General features: G+C 41.2%; 2 protein-coding genes across 2 annotated transcripts in view; one reads left to right on the top strand and one right to left on the bottom strand.

Annotated features, from left to right (window-relative positions):
* Window positions 1-21,815, bottom strand: part of LOC132832798 (zinc finger protein 658B-like) — an 85,683-nt gene that overhangs the window by 22,028 nt on the left and 41,840 nt on the right. The gene's annotated exons all lie outside the window — the stretch shown is intronic.
* On the top strand, window positions 6,096-12,987 carry LOC132832784 (zinc finger protein 271-like). The gene is made up of 2 exons (XM_060850931.1): window positions 6,096-6,120; window positions 8,916-12,987. The coding sequence occupies exon 2, from the start codon at window positions 9,683-9,685 to the stop codon at window positions 10,736-10,738; it is 1,056 nt and encodes a 351-aa protein (XP_060706914.1). The 5' UTR covers window positions 6,096-6,120; window positions 8,916-9,682; the 3' UTR covers window positions 10,739-12,987.

Raw genomic sequence — 21,815 nt, 5'->3', positions numbered from 1 at the left:
GAAGGGCTCATGCCCGAAACGTCGATTCTCCTGCTCTTTGGATGCTGCCTGACCTGCTGCGCTTTTCCAGCAACACATTTTCAGCTTTGATTGCAGCCACAGGCAACTATCTGTGTAGAGTTTGCATATTCTCCCCATGTCTGCATGGGTTTCTTTCAGGTGCTTCAGTTTCCTCACAGTCTGAAGATGTGCAGGTTAGGTGAATTGGCCATGTTAAATTGCCCATAGTTTTCAGGGATGTGTAGGTTAGGTACATTCGTCATGGGAAAAATATAGAGTAATAGGATTGGGGAATGGGTCTGGATGGGATACTCTTCAGAAGGTTGGTATGGACTTGTTGGATCAAATGGCCTGTTTCCACACTGTAGGGATTCTATTCATATCATCTGGGTGGCTGAGTAGTAGCCTGCCAGTAGCAGATACACCACTGGTGGTACACCCAATGGAAGGGTCTGTCGTAATATTAAATCTTCCTGATGTGGTCCCAGTCACAGCTGACAATATCAGACTTTGGACTCAGAATGATCCAGTCCTTTCAAAACTGAAACAACTGGCAGCGACTGGTGGAAACCAAAGGGCCAATACAACTAGAATTGAACATTTTTTGAACTCGGAGAGACCAGCTCACAGTGGAGGACAGCATATTGTTATGGGCAACAAGAGTCATTGCCCTGAGCATAAGTTTCTGCCAAATCCTGGCTGAACTCCCACCAGGCCCATCTAATGGTCTCCAAAATGAAGATGTTGGCGAGAGGTTATGTCTGGTGACCAGGTTTTGGATCCAGACAAAGGTGCATTGGTAGGGCTGTGCCCGGAGTGCCAACAAGGACAAAAGATTGCTGCGAGCATGGAAATAGCCTGATAAACCTTGGACTCTGTTGTACAGTCCATTTTGCTACAAAATATGTTTTGTTAATGCAAATTCACTCTAACGCGATTGACAAGTTGGGGGCACTGCTTCTGAAGCATGAGCTTTTAAACATGTGTTTGTTGTAATGTAATTACATCCAACACTTTAAGCATTGTTTCTAAAACTCGATTTTTCTATAACATGGTTTGTACAAGAACCTCAACCATTTTGTTATAGAACTATCTGTCCATCTGGTTCTTTCATGGGTTCAATATTTTTACTCACTGTAGACCCCACTCAAAGAAGTGGATAGTGCAGAGGATCCATTCGTCAAATTCAGGGATGATAATAGAAAACTGTGCGCATCGTTTTCAATACACTAACTCCTGGAAGTATTGGTCACAGATAATGGACTATCATTTACCAGCAGGGAACTTGGATATTTCCTAAAACCAAATGATATTCAATATATAAGGACAGATATATAAGGATATCATTCATCATCTAATTGCCCAGTCCAAACTTTGAAGGCAGGCTTGAAGAAACAGCCTGCCTTCAGTCTTACTAGATATCGAAGGGTCTGTTTCCATGCTGTACATCTCTATGACTCTGCATCAAACTGTCCAAGTTCCTGTTTGATTATAGGAGCACCCCACATGCACCATCAGAGTTGCTACTGAATAGAAGACTCTGCACGAGGCTAAGTCTGGTCTTCCTGGACCTGAGAGGGAAGGTGAAACGACATCAGGAATGCCAGTACTAGATACTGGACTTCACCAAGCGAGAGAGAGGGGTAGTTAGATACAGGGCACAAAGTTTGGTCTAAGAATCACAGAAATGGCCTCATATAGGTTGATCACGCTTCTTACCCAAGGTCAGAACCAGTGACGTATAAAGTTCGTGTAGGTCTGAAGGTCCCACGTGGAACATATGAAAGCCACAAATTTGCAAACGGTGCAGGAGCAAAACATGGCCTGCCCATTGGAACAACCAGAAAGGCGATCAGAACCAGTGGGTTCACCCTCTCTGTCAAGTGTCGATGAGTCCTTGGAATTGCAGATAGACATGACGGATGTCTATTGTTTCTGTTGGAAAAAGAGAGTAAAATTCTACCAAGGTGTTCTAGGTGCAAGAGGTGATCTCCTGTGCGTTAAACAGTGCCCGAGTTGGAGCAACCTGACTCTGAGCTATAACAGTCTCGGAGGCTCTCCAAGAAAAAGCACCGGCCTGTGGCCTTGGCCTCACAGAAGCAAGGATGTAGAGATTGTACTGAGGTCAGCCAGGTGGACTTCTTAGAATATGGGTTCCTGATTTGACCAAATTAACAGCCCCAATCAGGGACCCCTGGCTGACAGATAAAAAGGGGATGCTTTACCACAGTTAGGCGGTAGTGTGGGGGTTTTAAAAAAAAAAGGGGATGCTTGCTCCATTCAAAAAAAAGGGGATGCTGGAAATATTGCCACTCCATGCCCCTCCAAGGTGAAATGCATATATTTTGGGTTGTGCTTAGATTGGATGGACATAACATCAAAATAACCATGGGTGGGGATGAGGGGGCCAGTTTCAGTTGCTCCTGAAACATTTTACAACCAAACTCTGAGATATCTGCCAATGAGCATCACCCTCCAGGCACAGATGGAGCACCAAAAAGTTTGAAGGCTCACACTGATCCAGAACCCAACTGTCTGCAAGTAAAGGCAGATCTGATGAGGTTGGTAGACAGCAGTGATCTCAAACCAGTGACTTGGCAAACCTGATTGTGATTTAAAACTGGTACAATGTGCAGCTAAATACCTATTGCCCTTGATTGAAGATCTGTTCAGTTGCCCAGCAGGGGTGCAAAAATTCACGAAGATGGATCTTTCACAGGCCATCTTGCAGATATGGGTGGCTGCTGAACCCCAACAGTTGCTGACTATACTCACTCATCAGGATTTGTTTTGCTATAAAAGGCTCCTCTTTGAGATCATGTCAGCTCCAGCCTAATTTTAGAGGCCTGTGGATTAAATCCTAAGTGGACTGAAAAGGATATAAATCTACCTTGATGATACCTTGATCACTGGATCCACAGAGGAGCAGCACTTTAGAAGTCTGGAGGAGACCCTAAAATGCCTGCAAGAACACTGGTTACAAGATTTTAAAAAAAAGAAAAGAGTGACTTCTTCCAGAACTCGATTGAATAATTAGGGCACGTCAACATCAGCAAAGAGCTTCACAAGGCACCAGTGATAACGGAGGCAATCAATGGAGGCTCCTCAGCCAACTAAGGTGTCCCAACTAAGGTCTTTCCTGGGCCTTGTGAATTATTATGAAAATTCTTTCAAAGATTTCATGCTTTTGAAGTCATAACACAAGCTTCTACGCACAGGTCAATCTTGGAAATGGAACCCTGACTGACATCTCACTATCAAATGTCATGATGCATTTCAACGTTAGGTTGAATGCTTTGCAAGTGGCATGTGAAATCATTTTATGGAATTGGTGCATACACGCGAATGTGCAAACTCCACAAAGACAGCTGCCTGAGGCTGGAATGCGAACTTGGGACCCTGGCGCTGTGAGGCAGCAGTGCTCACCACTGAGCCACCGTGCCGCCCCTTAGTTGTCCTAAGCTTGCATAAAAATCAGCTACACTGCCCATTATCACCGTTACACCTCTGGGAATGGCTTAAAATGCCATGGTAATGTGTCAATATTGATTTTACCAGCCTCTCTGAGGGTCAAATACTGATGGTGGTAGTTGTTCCTCATTCTGAGCGGCCAGAAGTGACAGTAATGAAATCCACTTCTGCAAACCTGACCAACTGGATAACATGTTAATCAGATTCAATAATCCTGATCAGTTTGTTCGTGACAATAGTCCTCAGTTCCTTGTGCAGGAATTTACTGATTATGGCATTCGACACATTAATTTGGTGCTCTATCATTCCTCAACTTTTTCTTGTGAAAATATTTGTGCAATTGTCAGAGACTTCATTGAAAGCATCACAGGGGGTGGGGTTACTAGTTCATTGAGTACACAACTTCCTGGCTGTGTACTGAAACACACCCCAAGGCAATACCCAGATTCCTCCACATAAAACCTATTTGGGAGGAAGTTATGATCCACATGCAACCTGTTGCTACCTTATGAAATGCATGAGATTGTCAAGAAGAACCAGTGAGCCCAGGTGTCCCAAAGGGAAAGGCTCCAAGAGGTGCTTTTTTCATTGGTGACCAAGTACTGACCCAGAAGTACAACATGGTTGGCAAGTGAGTACTTGCCACAGGCCCTGGCATAGACGGATCCTGGGATGTTCAGACCTGGGATGAGATTGTATGGTGAAGGTATGCTGACCAATTGTTAGGTGTTGGAACCACCCATCATCCACAGTGGCTCAAGAAGAGGCCTCTGTCTTATTTCATGAAGATAGCACACTGATCCCAGACCAATCCAACATAGTCAATGAGGATATTGCCCCTGTAGAAGAAAATATCTGTCCTTCCCTCTTCACTTGAGGTTCCCGGTACACCAAAGGAGAATCCTGCACCGAAAGTACGAAGATAGGTGGCTCAAAGCAACAGGTATCTGCCATATAGGTTCTGTCTTATTAGATAGCATCACCTGTTTGTTGTATCTAATGGAAACATATACCTTGTCCTTGTAATTAGTTTGGCTCTTTGTTTGTATATATATGTTATATCTGGAACTATGAACGTTCTATGATTTATTTAAGGAAAAGTTTGAAAGTAAAGGGTAGGGATTTCAAATGTTATAGTTAATGTATATTTTGTTGGGACGGTGCTTCTGTAAGAGATGAGTTACATGAGCATTTGTGAGTCATCAGTCAAGTTGCAGACTTGTTAACAAAAACATAAATTGCTGGAGAAACTGAGCAGGTCTGGCAACATCTGTGAGAAGAAAGCAGAGTTAATGTTTCAAGTCCAGTGGCTCTTCATCAGAGCAAGTACTTTGACTTGTTTCGGGTTTATAGTATGCAGAGCTTCAGAATAAAGCCATCGTACTGGGTTGCAGCACACAACAAGTTTTGTACGTTCTTTAGTTCTAACTGGAATCTAGTAACTGCCCAATATAGAATAGAAATAAATGCAATATCTCCAAATTTACAGATGAACAAAGCTGAGTGGGATGGTGAACTGTGAGAAAGATACAGAGATGATTTCATTTTTGATTTGGACAAGTTAAGTGAGTGTGCAAATATATGATAATGAATTATAAATGTGAATAAATATGAAGTTATCCATTTCAGTAACAAAAAAGGAGGGCAGTTTATTACTGACTGATAACAGATTTGGAAGGGGTAACGTGCAATGAGACCTGGGTATTCTTGTACATCAGTCATTTAAAATAAGTATGCAGGTGCAGCAGGTGGTGAAGAAGGCAAATGGTATATTGACCTTCATAATGAAAGGATTTGAGTAAAGGAGCAGGGATGTCTTGTCGCAGTTGTATGAAGATTTGGTGAGACCACAGCTATATGCATTTTTGATCTTGTTACCTGAAGAATGATATTCCAGCTATGGAGGAAACACATGCTTTCCAGACTGATTCCTGGATGACAAGATTGATGTATGAAGAGAGATTGGATCAGTTAGGAGAAACCCATAAAATCTGAACAGGACTAGACAGATTAAACACAGGAATGATATTCTCGCTGACAATGAAATCCAGAACCAGAAGTCACAGTCTATAGTGAAGGAGGGGGCGGGGTAGTCATTGAGGACTGAGATGAAGAGAAATGTTTTCACCCAAACATGGGTTAGAAGCTAAAACATGGAATGTTTGAAGAATATGTAAGACGTTGTTTTTAGAGCTAAATGGATGAAAGGATAAGAAGGAAAGGCGAAATTAGGAGATTGAGTTTGATGCTCAGCTGTGTTCAAATTGAATTGTGGTGCCGGCTCGAGGGGCTGAATCGCCTGCTCCAGTTCCGATTTTCAATGTTTTCTGTTTTATATGAAGACTACAATTTCTACACTAGAAATCTCTGTCAAACATTCACCAGGACTGAGAGAGCGGCTGCCAGTACAAGGTTTTATTTAGATGAGACAATGACAAGTTTAAATCCCCACCTGATCTGCTGCTCAAAGTCACCTCCATTTTATTGGTCAGTTTCCCAAGTTTCGGGAAATTCATGTTGCTCCAGAAATATTTGGATTGACTGTGAGAGACGTCAATCAGAGAGCCCACCCACTCTGCCCATTGTCTCCTCTTCCTCTTCCAGAGCTGGTTCACTTCCTATAGGGACTGAAAACCAAGTGAGGAGATGGTGAGTGAAGGAGCAGCTTTTATACAAATTGTATCCCATAATATCCACACCAATCTTCAGGCAGTCTGACTATCCTGTGGGTAATCAGGGGTGGAAATGTCCCTTATGCTGTGTGAGAAGATCCAGCTGAGAGAGCTGTTTACTCGGTGCTTTGTGCTGAACTGTGTGACTGGAGCTGTGTGTTGGATATTGAGTGTGTTTATTGAAAGCATTTCCCTCTGATTTCCAGGCTGAGTGTTGTTGATGCCACATTCCTGAATATGAACGGGTGAGGTGTAATTTTCTCGGAGGAGCAGAGTGTCTGAGGATTTCTACTGAATTCCTGTTGTTGTGTTCTTTTTGTGTTTTGGAAGCTAATTATTATCCTGGGCAGTGTGAATGGTCTGTTCTGTGTGTTGGGATCTGGATGTTGCCTGACTTTTCAAATTACTTTGTAGCTTCTCAACATTCTATCTGTGTAACCACCTCAGAAATCAAAAATGTGTTTTTGCATAGAACTTTCAATGACCTTTGTTTTCCCAAAGTGCATTGCAGCCTGTTAACTTCCCCTCAAATGTGGACACTGGCTGTTGCTTTTCCAGCAACAACATGTGAACAAGCAGCAATGTGACCAGAGAATCTGTTTCTTCATGGTGTTAACTGATGAATTCACCAGGACACCAAGTATGACTCTCCTGCTTTTCCTTAAAACACTTCCAGGGGATCTTTTGCATGACATTAGCGAGTGCAGAAGGTGCTTTGGATTAAGATCATATCTGAAAGTTTTTATCTCCGACAATGCAGCATTCCCTCACTACAATATTGGTGTGTCAGCCTCCATGCTCAAGATCTGGGATGGGGCATGAGCCGACAACCCTACAAAGAGAAAAGATTGACAACCACCATGGACCTGTGCCCCTCTAAGATCTCCACACTCTAGAATTTTGATTTCTTGAGGATTTATGATTTTAATCGTTCTACCATTCATGGCTGAAAATTCGGCTGCCTACTTTCTAAACTCTGGAATTCCCTCCCTAAATATCTCTGTTTCTGTCCCCCCCCCCCACCCAATAAGGCAATCCTTAAAATCTACCACTTTAACCAAATTTTATACTGAGATTACCTCGTGCTTCAGGGTCACATATTATTGACACTTCAGCAAATCACTTTGGGCCATTGGACTATGTTGAAAGTGTTATATAAATGCTGGTTTTTGCTGTCATATGTCATTGTGTACAATGCAGGAAGTGGCTGGTGTTCAGTTAGGGCAGGAGAATTTCATAAGACTCCATTGTTCTAGCTATAATATCGAGGAGTCAGCCAATCACTGACACTGAGTCAAATGCATAAGCCCTTCATCAGGAATTAAAGGAGGAAGATGAAGTGGAGACGTTTAGAGAGAAAATTCCAGAGCTTGGGGCCTTCGCAGTTGAAGTAGCAGCCACCAGTGGTGGTGCAATTCAGATGGAAGGTGTTCATGAGGTAGAATGGGAGAAATTCAGAGATGTCAAAGGGTTGGAGGGCTGGAGGAGATTACAGAGACAGGGAGGAGTGAATCTGTGGATTAATTTGAAAACAAAGAAGAGAATTTCAAACCACTATGTTATCAGATTGCTTTGAGAGGTAGTAAAGTCGTACAGCATGGAAACCGACTGTTCAGTCCAACTTATCCATGCCAACCGACTTTTTCAAACTAAACGAGTCTGATTCGCCTTCAGTCAGCCCATTTCCATCTAACCCTTTCCTATTTGTGTACCTATCCAAATATCTTTTAAATGTTGTGACTGTACCTGCATTTACCAATTCATCTGGTGATTCATTCCACATACAAACCACCCTCTGTGTGTAAAGGTTGCCCTTCAGGTCCTTTTTAAATCTTTCTCCTTTCTCCTGAAAAATATACCCCCTCGTTTTGAACTCCCCTACCCTAGGGAAAAGACCTTTGCTAATCACTGAGTGAGATTTCTAATGATTAGACTTGCAGAGATTGTTTGTTCAGTCACCTTCAGAGGCAGTTCTAAGTTGACCAAATTATTTGGGACTGGAGTCACTTGCAGACCAGACCAGGGAGTAACAACAGGTAACCTTCTCCAAAGCACAACATTAAGGTTTTAGTACAAGCTGAATGTTTTCATGTTTTTATTTTCGTTGTATTCTGGAAATGACAAATTGATTAAATTTCCCTTCACAACATGGAGTGGTTGACGTGAAGAGCTCAGATACCTTTAAGGGGAAATTGAGTAAACACATGAGGAAGAAAGGAACTGTTGGTTGGGTGAGAGGAGGTTAATGGGAAGTATAAACACCAGCATGGACCAATTGGGTTGAATGGCCCGTTTCTCTTAATAATTCTATGTATGTAACTTTCCATAGTTAGATTTGAACTCTCACTCTCTGCATTGTTAATTCAGCACTATAGCAATTTAGCTGCCAGACTTGAAGACTCACTTGTTGAAATCAGTGATTAGCAAAGGTCTTTTAAGCTCCCTTTTAAAGATTTAGTCTGAAGGCCTTGGCCTTTCCCAAAAGCCTGAGTTTGTTTTTCATAGTTTTGCCCAGTACGATTAATGATAGCTAAATTTGGGATGCGCAGTCTGAACAAGTGCAGTGTATCTATGATTAACTCGAACCTTTCAATCAGCTACACTGAAACAATATTTTCTCTAGCTTCTAGCACTTCCTGCTCAGTGTTTTTTCTTCAAATACATTTGAAGAATAAGTGGAAAAATTTCTAAATCTCCATTGAATTAATATTTCTCTTGAGTGTTTTCATATTAAAAACATATTCTCAGTGTAAAACTGCTCTTTCCCAGCAGGACATGAGCTCATAGTAACTTGAGCTTGCATTCTACTGACTTATGGCATCTACGAAGAAAGGGGAAAAGATAGTAGCTATGTTATCTGATCACAGTCACTATCCAGAGACCCTGCTGGAAACAGAGGGTGTGTGACCACCTCAAGTGAGGAAAAAGAAAGGATTTGTATCGGAATACCCACACAGGGGATTAGCAGACTGGCACTCACTGTGGAACAGTCTGGAACTGAGGAGTCAGCCCCTTCAGCAAAGAAGGAGAGGGAGTTGGAGGAAATCATGTTTCGTTTTCCTGTTTTACAGAAGGATTGCACCATACTGCACCAGAGAATACAGAGAGGATAGAGGTCACAGAAAGATCCTGACCATCACCCAAGGAACAACAACACAACTGTGGGAGGACATCCAGTCCCTTTGCAGCATTGCTCAACACGGAGAAGGTTAGGCAGTGAAAACATCATCTGGAAATTGGTCGGTTCAGGGGAGCTTTGACATCTCACCAGTTCTGAAACTGGTCAGTGGTGTGGAGCCTTCCATCAGAACCAACCTTTCTGAAGGTTCAGCTGTGGGTGATCGATCAGGGTGAGGCTGGGAAGACGTGTGAGTGGCTCCAAGTGTGGTGAGAGCTTCAATCATTCATCAAGCCTCATGAACCACTGACTCATTTATACAGGAGAGCAAGTGTGAAGTGCGTGAAGAGGGCTCTACAGCTATTCACATTCTCCTCACATTTGGTGCATTTGTTAAAAATACTGTCAACAAGATTGGCACATGGAAGAGAAACCATTCAAGTGTCAAATTTGTGATAAAACTTTTGTGAAACTGTACACCCTTCAAATACACCAGAGAGTTCACACTGGAGAAAAATCCTTCAAGTGTGAAGTCTGTGACCGAGCCTTTGCACACTCATCAACACTGGTAAATCACCGACGCATTCACACAGGAGAGAAGCCGTTCAAGTGTGAGGTGTGCAATAAATGCTTTTCTAAGTCATGGAGCCTTCTCATGCATCAACCCATTCACACAGGAGAGAAGCCATTTACGTGTGAGGTATGTGACAAAGCCTTCTCGAAGTCATCAGCTCTCCGTCTACACCAACGTACTCACACAGGGGAGAAACCATTCACATGCACGATATGTGACAAGTCATTCTCACAGTTGCCGAACCTCCACACACACCAACGCAGTCACACAGGAGAGAAACCATTCATCTGTGAAGTGTGTGACAAATCATTCTCTCAGTCTTCACACCTCCGTGTACACCAACGCATTCACACTGGTGAGAAACCATTCTCGTGTGCTGTGTGCAACCAGTCTTTTTCACGGTCATCAACTCTGCTTGACCATCAACGCAGTCACACAGGAGAGAAACCATACACGTGTGGATTGTGTAACAAATCATTCTCACGGCCAACACACCTCCTTGAACACCAATACATTCACACAGGGGAGAAACCTTACACATGTGAGGTGTGTGACAAATCGTTCTCAGATTCATCGACTCTCCGCACCCACCGACGAATTCACACAGGTGAGAAACCATTCACCTGTGAGGTGTGCAACAAATCATTTTCTGAGTTATCAAAACTCAGGAGACACCAGAGGATTCACACAGGTGAGAAACCATTCAGGTGTGAGGTTTGTGAGAAGGCCTTCACCCAATCCTCCACTTTCCAGAGGCACCAGAGGATTCACACTGGGGAGAAACGCTTCCAATGTGAGGTTTGTAACAAAGCTTTCACACGCTTATCAAACCTAGTCATCCATCAGAAGATCCATAATGGAGAGAAAATCTTGGAGTGTGAAGTTTCGGCAAAGCTTTCGTGACATGTCACAGCCTTTTGTTTTACTGGAGAATTCACGGGGAGAATTCATTTAAGGGCTTTAATTTGTGAGAAGGTTTTAATTCACTCCTTTAATTTCCTGATAGACCAGCACATTTACGCAGAGAAGAAACCATCAACATGTTTGACAAATGAGTGACAAATCATTCTTGAATTTAATGCATGCTCCATTATATTAACACAAGGAAGCAACTGGTCGGTGTGAGACAAAGCCTTCACCAGCTAAAGGAGCCTCCTCCACTAACAGACAATTCAAACTGGAGAGACTCTCCACTGGAGAGTGTGTCAGGATTTTCCCTTCTATGGACAAGAGGAAAATGCATCGATAGTTTATGTGGCAAAGTTTATCTTCCTTTTTGAAAATATTTATGATTATCATATTCACAAAGTCAGGCAAAGTTAATTTGCTTCCCAAATCTGCATGATAAGTCTAAATTTTGCAAAAACGCTCCAACTTTGAAGGCCTGAGCATTTAGACCACCTGGGCCACAGGTTTTGTTGTTTCTCATCATTTTATTTTCTTGTTGCTGCTGTCTCACTGGTGACTCACCCAAGGATTCTACCATAGGGCACTGGGGGATTGACTGGAGAGTTTCAGTTGTCCTGTGAATTTATAGTTGAGAATTTGTTCAAAATGCTGTCCATCATTTTGTAAAAAAAAAACCACCATCTGGGATTTTGAACATTTGACCTTAGTCAGGACCTTGGCCCTGGTAACTTGAAAACCTTCATATAATGATGATGATGATCAGCATAGTATTAGATCTCATGGGCTGCCTTCTTGAGTTGTGACCTTGGGTTAGTTTGCCCACCTCTGACATGATCTTTGTTGCCAGACAAATCCAAGGAGAATATTGAGAACAGCAACAGAAATTCTTCATTATATATCTCATTGTAAACAAAGCACTTGACAGAATAACTCGAGGGGCTCTGCGGATTGTAGTCCGTTGATTTTGAAGTCCAAGGAACTTCAACACAATCCTGCAAGCTTCATGCTGATATGATTGTCTTGAATGGGAGATCTGAAACAAAACCTGCAAAATCCAGACCTATGTTAAGCATGGTTGTGTGATAGCCCCCACTCTATTTATAGTCAACCTGACAGTGACCATTATCTCCTCAAAGATCAATTGCCCTCTGGTCAGTTTTAACTATCATCTCTCTGTGAACCCCATTTACCTCCATCCCCTCTATGCCAAAACTAAATTGACCATCACATATATATGTAATCCACAGTTCTCAGATGACCACAGTTTTGCAGTCCACTCTACAACAAATTTACAAACCACAGTCAATCCTTTGTGATGAAATCCAATTTTCTGTTGTATCCATTTGTACAGGAGAAGCCAGCAATCTATGAATTGTAATATTCAGAGGACGCTCAGTGCAAGAGTTGCAAGGTAACTACATTCAATTTTGCACAGCATTACAGTTGTGGCTTCTTACATTGTTTTCATTCAATCACAGATAAGAGCAATTCCAGAGTTACAGTGAATTTACAAGACAAACAGAAGCAGACTCCATGCTGCTGTTAGCCATACTGCTGGGAAGACAGCTGAATTAGAAAGGTTCTGTGCATGCTCCCAATAAAGAGTTCAGAGCAGTTGGATATTCTCTATGTTGTTAGAACTCAGGAAGAGGTTCAGAGAATTGGATAACATCTAAATGTTGAGTCAGGGCCTTGTTTGTTGTCTGGGAACTATGTTGGCTCAAAAGAATCTGAGTTGCTAAGAATTCAGTCCAGCTGAGAATGTGACCATTTGAAGAACTCAACAAGGAATATTTGCTTGTTGCAACTCGGCAGGATTAGAGCTTAGCTTGGTGAAGTTAGCTCTCGGTGCAAAGCTAAACTAAGCCTATGGATATAGGAGTGCAGTTTTGAGGTCCAAGGAAGTGTAGATGCAGGAAGAAAGAGTGATCAAACTGAACTGGAGCAGTCATTGAAGCAGTACGTGACTGAGTAATTCTTGGGAGAAAGCATCAAAGACAGATCGACAAAAGTGAAGAATTGTGACTCCTTGTGAAAACTAATGAGAGTTGATGACCCACCTTGTCGATTACTGAGAAATCTCTGGCATCATACTTGGTTCTACTTGCTGTGTGATATGTGCTGTGGAGTTAATAATAAACATTTACAATGTTAGCTTCGCATGTTTGAATATAAGTTGTACATGTATTGTTTGTGTTATTGCTCTGATGATGTGAAGTAAAGTTTATTGTTGTTTATTCAAATCTAAAGCATCATGATGTCTTTATTCTATTGATACATGCCGCGCACCTTATATTTTGACCACTTTCAAACAAAAGTTACTGATCCTTAGCCAGATTGTATCATAGATTTCATGGTCAGGTCTGGGATTGTAACACTCTTCAATTCTCTGTGAGAGGAAACTTGGTACTGTTAAAGTTGAGATCTGAGACAGCCCAGGGAATCCCTTGCAAGCCTTTCTCTTGGTTCGTTCCGGAGATCGTACTCTTTGGTAGTGTGGAATAAAAAAATCTTTTACAGGCAGTTTAGTTTAATTTACCATTGGCATCTCTGTTACAACATAACACTGACCCTAAAGCTAAACTAACTAGGTTCTAATAACCTGGGAGAGTAGGTTACCAGCCCTTCCAGTGCCCCAGCAGGCTACTACGATGTACTGCTACAAAGTGGCTTCCTTTGTACAAAAGTTTACGAAAACATTGCATCTTCCTAATTAGACAGATAAAAGTGAAAGACAATAATTCGTAAGGAAGAAAAGTTAATTGACAGGTCTGTGTACGCTTGACTGATCACTCCTAAAGGCCCTAGGCCATTCACCAGGGAAAAACATGCCCAGCCAAGTTTGGCGCCCGCAAGCGAGATAAACTCCGATCATAAAGAGGTACCAGTCTGAGCTAATTGGAGAGTTCATAAGGTAACCTTGCACAGTTCACATGTCAGATACAATTTTTTACAAAATGGCTTCTTAGCAAGGAGGGCAAACTTTTGACCATAAAATGGCTTCCTGACACATTGTGCCAGAATCTCTTCAATGTTAGGCCTAGAATAATTTCTAAGCTAGGAGCAGACTTCTTTTTAAGCATTGAATCGTTCTGTACCTGAGGCTGAGATGTTACTGTAAGAATGCATTTAAACTGATACATTTGTCTTGAATTAAACATGCTTTCTTTTGAGGGTTGTGATTCAAATTCAAATGACACATAAGATCTGATTAGTTAGAATTGATAGTGGGGTAGTCTGTAAGGTCTGAAAGAACACCAAGTAAGTTAAAGCTTCGTCAATATTACCTTTAACAGAATGATTTGGAGATGCCGGTGTTGGACTGGAGTGTACAAAGTTAAAAATTACACAACACCAGGTTATAGTCCAACAGGTTTAATTGGAAGCACACTAGCTTTCGGAGCAACCAAGGAGCGTCGCTCCGAAAGCTAGTGTGCTTCCAATTAAACCTGTTGGACTATAACCTGGTGTTGTGTGATTTTTAATCTTTTACAGAGTTTGTATTTAATAACCAGTAATGGCTACTCAATATCATCATAAAGTCACAAAAATGCAATTATATTCAATCCATAGCAGGTAAGCACTGAGTTAATTTTCTACTGGCTTCAGCAGACTCAGCACTAAAATGGTTCTCTCTCTAATGTCCTTTTGAACTCTCAAGTCAGGGACTTGCAACAGTAAAGATGTTTTTCTCTCTGTGTCTGCCCCGCTTGCAAGGGAAGTAAGAATCCATTATAATTGAAAGGCCTTAACCATCAATTACAAGGCTTTTGATAGTACCGAGTTTCATTTCAGGATCTGAATCTAACACTTTCATTAATTTCACAAGGGAACGGCCATGAATGTTATCACTTGGCGTCCTGTTCACACAGATTCACTGATGTTCAGGCAAATGTTCTTAATTGCCTTAGACCATCCTGTTATCACTTGGTTTTTATCTTCACCTCCTTTCTCTGAGCCTTCCGGCCTGTTCTGTCTATTTTCTAGTGTGCATCAAATGTGTTCTGTAATTTGGCATTACATTTTAGTCGAAATGTTTAAAGACAGGTTTTAAGGCTACAGACTTTCTCAGTACTGCCTTCGAATTTTGCCAAAACCAAACTCTTATTAATCCATGAAATATCAGCCAACTATTCCACCAATATATGTTGACATAGGGACTTCGGAACATATTTTTTAACTTTTCAGACCTTGACGGCCATTTCTCTCAAAAGATCTCCATTTTTGAAGTGACCCAGCACCAGATCAATTGTGTCAGTTCAGCCTTGTTACAAATGATAGCAGCAGGGGTTTTATTGACCATCTTTTCAAAGACAAATAGGGATGAGCAACAAATGTTGACTTTGCCTGCGCTGCTGTCATCCCACAAACAAAATTTTAACAAGCAACAAAACTTTCTCAATTGAACAGAATCAGACAGACCAGTTGTTGTTATCATGCTCCAGTACTGCAGAAAGTCCTTTTGTGTATCAGACGCATGTAAGAGCGTTTGCGAAAGACAATCAGCAATATGTCCACTGCATTCCTCCAGATTTAACTTTCAAATTTAGCTAAGAAAGAAGGCAGGGCTGTGATACAACCCATCTGAAAGATACTACCTCTGACAGTACGGCATTCCCTCAATACCACTTTGGATTATCAGCCTCCGTGCACAAGTCTCTGGAGTAAGACTTGAACCCACAACTTTCTGATTCAGATGAGAGTGCTAACTGTTATTGTCAGTTGTGGATTAATGTTTCTGATGTATTCCATTCAGTTTCTAATGGATTAAGTCCCAAAGTTATGTACAGAATACTTTCCCCACTGTAAGCAGGCAGCCTGAATGTTTGATTTGATTTAAAGCTGTAACTAGTTTAGAATGATAGGTGTCAGAGTTGTCTTTGTGCCTGGTTTTCTGAAACTATGAAAGATGGTCAATACCCTGATGTCAGGAGATGTGAAACTGATGGAGAAAAGTAGGTAGATTCCAAAGCGAGGAACGGACAGACTGGGTGCTGATAAAGCACCTCCACACCAAGCAAGAAAGCCAAACATGCTAAATCCTACATTCCAGAACACCCATCCACTATCTGAAAAGCCTCTGGGTGAAAAAAATTATCCTCCATTTCCCATAATCCTCCCATCAATACTTTAAATCTATACTCCCTGATTATTGACTTCTCTGCTCAGGGAAATAAGATTGAAAGAATCCCATAAACTGCCTCTGTCACTTCCCTGTCTTCCACATGTCTGCCTGAAACAAGCATCTCCCCTCAGCCTGAACTCTCATCTTTCTGTAATTTCTCCCCGACCTCCCCTCATGCCCTTTCCGAACTCATCTTATCCATGAGACCAAACCCCTGTTCCCACAACCCTATTCTCACCAACATACTGATCACAAAACTTCCCTTCCTAGACTCCATGTTAGCAGTGTTACGGTTCTGTCTTCAGATATTGCCCTTCATTCATTTTTAATCTACTGTTATCATCCTGTCCTAAAAAAAAACAAATGCCTTGCCTCCTGTCCTTCTAAACTACTGCCCTATCTCTAAATTCCTTCAATATGCTTTTACTTCCTAGATACTGGAAAAGGACATGGATTACCTGGGAGATGAGAGGCAGAGTCTGGGATTAGTCTTGTTGGATAAGGTGGAAAATGATAGGCCAATGAGGAGATTTCGTAAGGTGTGAAGAATCACTCCTTTGGAGCTCAGAATCATTCCACATCTTGCAGAATGAAACCCAAAATCACTGCTTTGGGCTGAAAGTCAATCTACTCTCCCACATTCTTCTTTTTTCCTCCCTCCAGTGCCCCTTCATCCTGTGACCCTCCCTCCTGAGCATGTCCTGATCGCACTATTGCCCATCGTCACTCTCTTGGATGCTATAAATCTTCCTCTCCTGATCTGCCGTCAAACATATCCAAGGATACTCATTCTATACTGATGTCACTTTGAAAGCTTCTGAAGATGAAGAATATTATTCCCACACTATAAATCTCTGTCAGGTGTTTATCATAGGAACTGAAACAGCAGCTTCAATAAGTGAAGTTTTACTCACATTGGATAATGAAAAGTTTAAATCTCCTCCTGATTTGCTGCTTAATGTCACTTCCTTTTCACCAGTCAGTTTCCCAAGCTTCAGGAAACTCATGTTGCTCCAGAAATATTTGGAGCAATTTGAATTTAAACAGTGTTCCATGTGGTGTGTTGCATCAAACCTGTGTTTGTATATGATGACATCAGAGGTCACTAATAACAGTGTGTAATGTTACGACATGGGGTAAACACTCCCGTTTATTTTAAAACCAGCAAAACAGAAAAGATTTATCCCGTGCAGGAATCTGTAAAAGTTTGAGTGGCCAAGAACTTTTTAAAGTAAAAATTAACAATTTTATTTCTTAAATATAGCAGAGAATTCTTAACTAGCAATGTTTTACAATTTCTTCCTCTAACCTATCTTTTACCTTCCCTTCTACAGTACTAGTCTGATAAAACTCCCAATTAAGACTAACAGAAAAATCCAAATTTTAAAATCAGCCAGTGGTCGAATCCTCTCTTTATCTTCATCAGTAGATTGATTCTCCAGTCAGTATTGAGGTTTTTCTCTGTGCAAACTCCTTCTCTAGACAGGTACCTCTCAGAAAGTTCTGACTAGCAATCTATATCTGTTAGTCTGTTGGCACTTCTCCTCTGCACTAACCTGCTGTGGTCTCCATTTCCATGTTAGGATTCTACCTTGCAGATAATAACCCTCCAGAATATTCTCTGCCTCCTTTTCAGAGTACTCATCCAGATATATATCTTTCATTGTCCTGTTGTCGCAAGTCTCTTAGTCTTTCAGGACTAAACACTTCTGTCTGACCTTTTCCTGCACCATTACATCAAACAGGATATCCACTAACTGAACCTCAACTCTTTCATCTTTCTCTTTACTTTTTGCTTGGTGCTATGACTTATGATAGTGGGATCTGGTTACCACACAGTCTGGGAAAATACCAGGATATTTCTGTGTTAACTCCTCAGTTTCTTGGTCTTCCTTGGGCTTCTCCACAACAAGGGGTGTCACTCCCACCTTGGCTCCTGCGAAATGGTTCTCAAGAACAAACTGAATTCCTTGAACTGACACACTGTCAATCACTCCAACTGTAACTTCCCCAGTCTTAAAGTTGGCACTCCAACCTGACCTTACATAGGGGCATGCCAATTTTCTGTCCATCTATCCCACAAATTACCACACACTTGGGTAACAGATCAAAAAAGAGTGCATATTCGCTCACCCCTTACTATCAGCAACTGGTTGGATCCTGTATCTCAAAATTATAACTTCTTGTCCTTCTCCCCCTGTTCTTTCTGAGTAAACTTTACCCACAGAGGTGAATTCTTTATAGAGATGAGGTACTAACTCCATACCCAGCCCCTGCCTAGGCGTGCACTCTTTTGCAACTCCTCGGCTCTTCTTGGGGTCTCCTTTACTACCTTCACTAATGCCACTGGCTTAGCTTCTTTTATCACATCTTTTCCCACAGTGCCTTTCTTTAATGACCAGCACAGTGATTTTACGTGTTGCACTTTACCACAGTGGAAACTCCTGAGGCCTTTCACCTCCTTGTTACCTTCAGCTTCTTTTTTATCCTGTGGTAAATTCTTACCAGTGTTCTGTACTCTTGGTTTTGTAGTGTAGGATCTCCCGTTCTCCCAACTTCTATCCCTCACAGGATGGAATTCTGGCCAGAAGCTTGTCTTATGCACCAACATGTACTCATCTGCTAATTCTGCTGCCTTTCTCTGTTCCTGAACTCACTGTTCCTCCACATGAATTCTTACCATTTCTGGAAGTGAGTTTTTAAACGCCTCCAGCAGAACAAATCTTAGAGCCTCAAATGTCCTATCTATTTTCATAGCATGCAACCATCGATCAAAGTGACTTTGTTTAATTCTTTCAAACTCAACATAAGTCTGACCTGATTCCTTCTTTGTGTTTCTGAACCGCTGTCTATATGCTTCTGGTACCAACTCATAAGCACTTAAAATAGCTTGTTGCACCTCTTCATAATCTCTTGACACCTCATCTGACAGTGCGGCAAATACCTCATTAGCTCTGCCTACCAGTTTAGTCTGAACTAGCATTACCCATAAATCCTTGGACCACTTCATTCGCCGAGCCAATTTTTCAGATGAAATAAAGAAGGCTTCAACATCATTCACTTCAAAGTATGGCATAGTTTTGACATATTTATATATGTATTACTGCCTTCTCTTTTAATTTTCATTCTGTTAACTTGACTTTGCTGACTAAGTTTCAACTTCTCAAGTTCTCTTTCTCTCTACCTTTCTTCTCTGTCTCTTTTTGCTCAGCTATGAACCTTCTCTTTCTCTCTCGCTCTCTCTCTCTCTCTCCCTGTCTCTCTCCCTTTGTTTATCTTCTAACTCCATTTTCCTCAATTGTAATTTAAGTTTTTCTACCTCTACTTCACTGTTTCTCTGACATCCCTAAGTATTTGAGTAGTTCTCTGACAATTTCAGCTTTACTTTTGTCCTTAGTTAAACCCAAATATAACTTATTTGATAATTCTAAATGTATGGCCTTTTTTCTTTACTTCTAAACTTTCTTGGCAAAGTTGAGAATCATCTTCAAATCCCAGAACCTCTTTAGCAATTTTAAGAGCCATTTCTCGCACTTTTAATTTACTCGACCACAAGTCACCGCAATTTAAAAAAATTGTCTCACCTGTGTTTTATTTAAAGATCTAAGACACTAACCTGCAAGTGTTTAAATCTGCTGGGATTTTCGTATCCCCAAATCTATTCAAATATATCTAACCAGTTCAAATCATCGACCCAAGCCCCCAAAGTGTTAAGTAAACCCTCCTGCTTAATTTAACACCAGCAACACAGAAAACTTTTATCCCGTGCAGGAATCTGTAAAAATTCATTGGCCAAGAACTTTTGAAGTAAAAATTAACAACTTTATTTCTTAAAATATAAAAGAGAATACTTAACTAACAATGCTTTACAATTCCTTCCCCTAACCTATCTCTTACCTTCCCTTCCACAATACTAGTCCGATAAAATTAAGACTTACAGAAAAATTCAAATTTTAAAACCAGCCAGTGGTCGAATCTTCTCTTTATCTTCGTCAGTAGATTGGCTCTCCAGGTTGGTGTTGAGGTTTTTCTCTGTGCAAACTCCTTCTCTAGACAGGTACCTATCAGAAAATTCTGATTAGCAGTCTACATATGTTGGTCTGGTAGCAGTTCTCCTCCCAACTGTTCAAGTTTCCCCAGTCATATACCCCAAGGCATATGATTGTGTCATTGGCTTTTAAGGTTATCAATATATTCAATTCAAACTTGATTGGAATTTGGTATTTTTCGGGATATACTTTAAACTTATTGATGTAATTCGAATCTGTTTTGTCATTTCCAGCCAACCAGCTACCCCAGTAGCTGGAGCACATATTACATTGTGTCTTATAGAGAACATTTGGTGCTGTCACTGCTAGCTTTTACTCTCTTAAAGGTACAGTACAACCACATCTTCATAACAATAAAGGTATTTACCCAAAAATTCATTTTCCTGTTTCTTAAAATAATATTTGTATGCACTATCCATTGTTAAGTTACCCAACATACAAGAGTCCAGATTATCACTCGTGAACAAAACTATTTATTCGTCCAGAGGTTTCCAATATTATTTGTCTCTACACAGCAGATAACCTTTAAAATGTTCAGGAACAAATATATGCTTGTTTTATTCACTGTTTCTCTTGCTTCTGCCAGGTCCTGAAGTGGTATCACTGGGAGATGTTGTTGTCATGGCAATTGCTGCGCTATCTCTGCAAATTGACTCCCATCTTCAGTAACTGCACTGCAGTAGATAGAAGAGGTTTAAGAAATATTTTTACAATGGATTGTGGTTAGATGCCCACTGTCATTTTGTTTCTCCCAACCATGTGCTGGTGAAATTCTCAGTAACAAAGACAATATCTGGAGTCTGTTTCTCCATCTGTGTACATTGTTCAGTTTGTGTAAACCCTCTGGATACAAACACAGCGGGTTGTCCTCACTGCATGGGGGTTACTCCAAGTCCTGTTTCACTGACATCACACTGCAGGGTGACTCCATTGTTACATCATCATCCCTCAGCACTGGTGATGTCATCACTAGTTGTTTGATGGGAGTGAAAGCTGCTTCTTGTTCTGTGTCCCAGTCCCACTGGACACCCTGCACAGTGAGACTGTGTACAGGTTCACACACACAGGCTCATCCAGCCAGGCTCTTACAATCTATGTGGTTCATCAATGTTCCAGGAGGTCCAACAATTGGGTCAAGGTTTTATTAGTGTTAAGGATCCTTTCCTGACTGAATGCATTGATGGGTCAGGAGATGTGTTGACTATACATTGACTGGAACAAACATCTGGACCTAAAGAGTCTCTGTGTAAATCTTGTGAATTTTCAGATGGTTGAGACATCATGAAAGGTTCATTACAAATCTCACGTGAAGGATTATTCCTCTGTGTGGATCATCTGAGGCAGGAGGAGGCTTCAGAGCCTCAAATGATTTGTTGCACACCTTGCATATGAATGGTGATACCAGACAACTCCTCAAATTGATAAGAGGACTCAGGAAGTCAGATTACGGTCATTTATTTCATGGGTACTTATGGAAAGTCAACTACCCTGTGAACTGTAAAGCTCACTCTGGTGGATTACAATACACTTCTGAGTCTGATAGAGGTTACAGCATACTTCACTGTCTAATTATCTCACATTATCTTTGTCATCCCTTTCATTGGTATTGTTTGTACTCCACCCAAGGTTAACTATCCTGCTAATAGTGTGGTTCGTATGCTAGTAAATTTGATTGAAAATCTCAATCATTCATTCTTTGTACATCTGTGATTTCCACTCACTTTGCTTATTACAACAGTGACTAAAGCTTTAACACTAAGCTAATTTAAACCCTTCAATGGTTTCTCACCTGCGTGGATGCATTTGTCTCTGTGGAGGCTTTCTAGCTGAGAGAACGATTTGTCTCACACACCAGTTTTTTTCCCTGTGTGAGTGTTCATGTCTGCAGAGGTTCAAA

Source organism: Hemiscyllium ocellatum, chromosome 35 (assembly GCF_020745735.1).
Source record: "Hemiscyllium ocellatum isolate sHemOce1 chromosome 35, sHemOce1.pat.X.cur, whole genome shotgun sequence".
NCBI classification, from domain to species: Eukaryota; Metazoa; Chordata; class Chondrichthyes; order Orectolobiformes; family Hemiscylliidae; genus Hemiscyllium; species Hemiscyllium ocellatum.
The sequence above is the reverse complement of the archived record's forward strand: the minus strand, read 5'-3'. Positions and strand labels throughout refer to the sequence as shown.

Coding starts and splice junctions, on each gene's coding strand:
- LOC132832784 (XM_060850931.1), top strand. CDS start 9,683: ATGGAAGAGAAACCATTCAAGTGTCAAATTTGTGATAAAACTTTTGTG.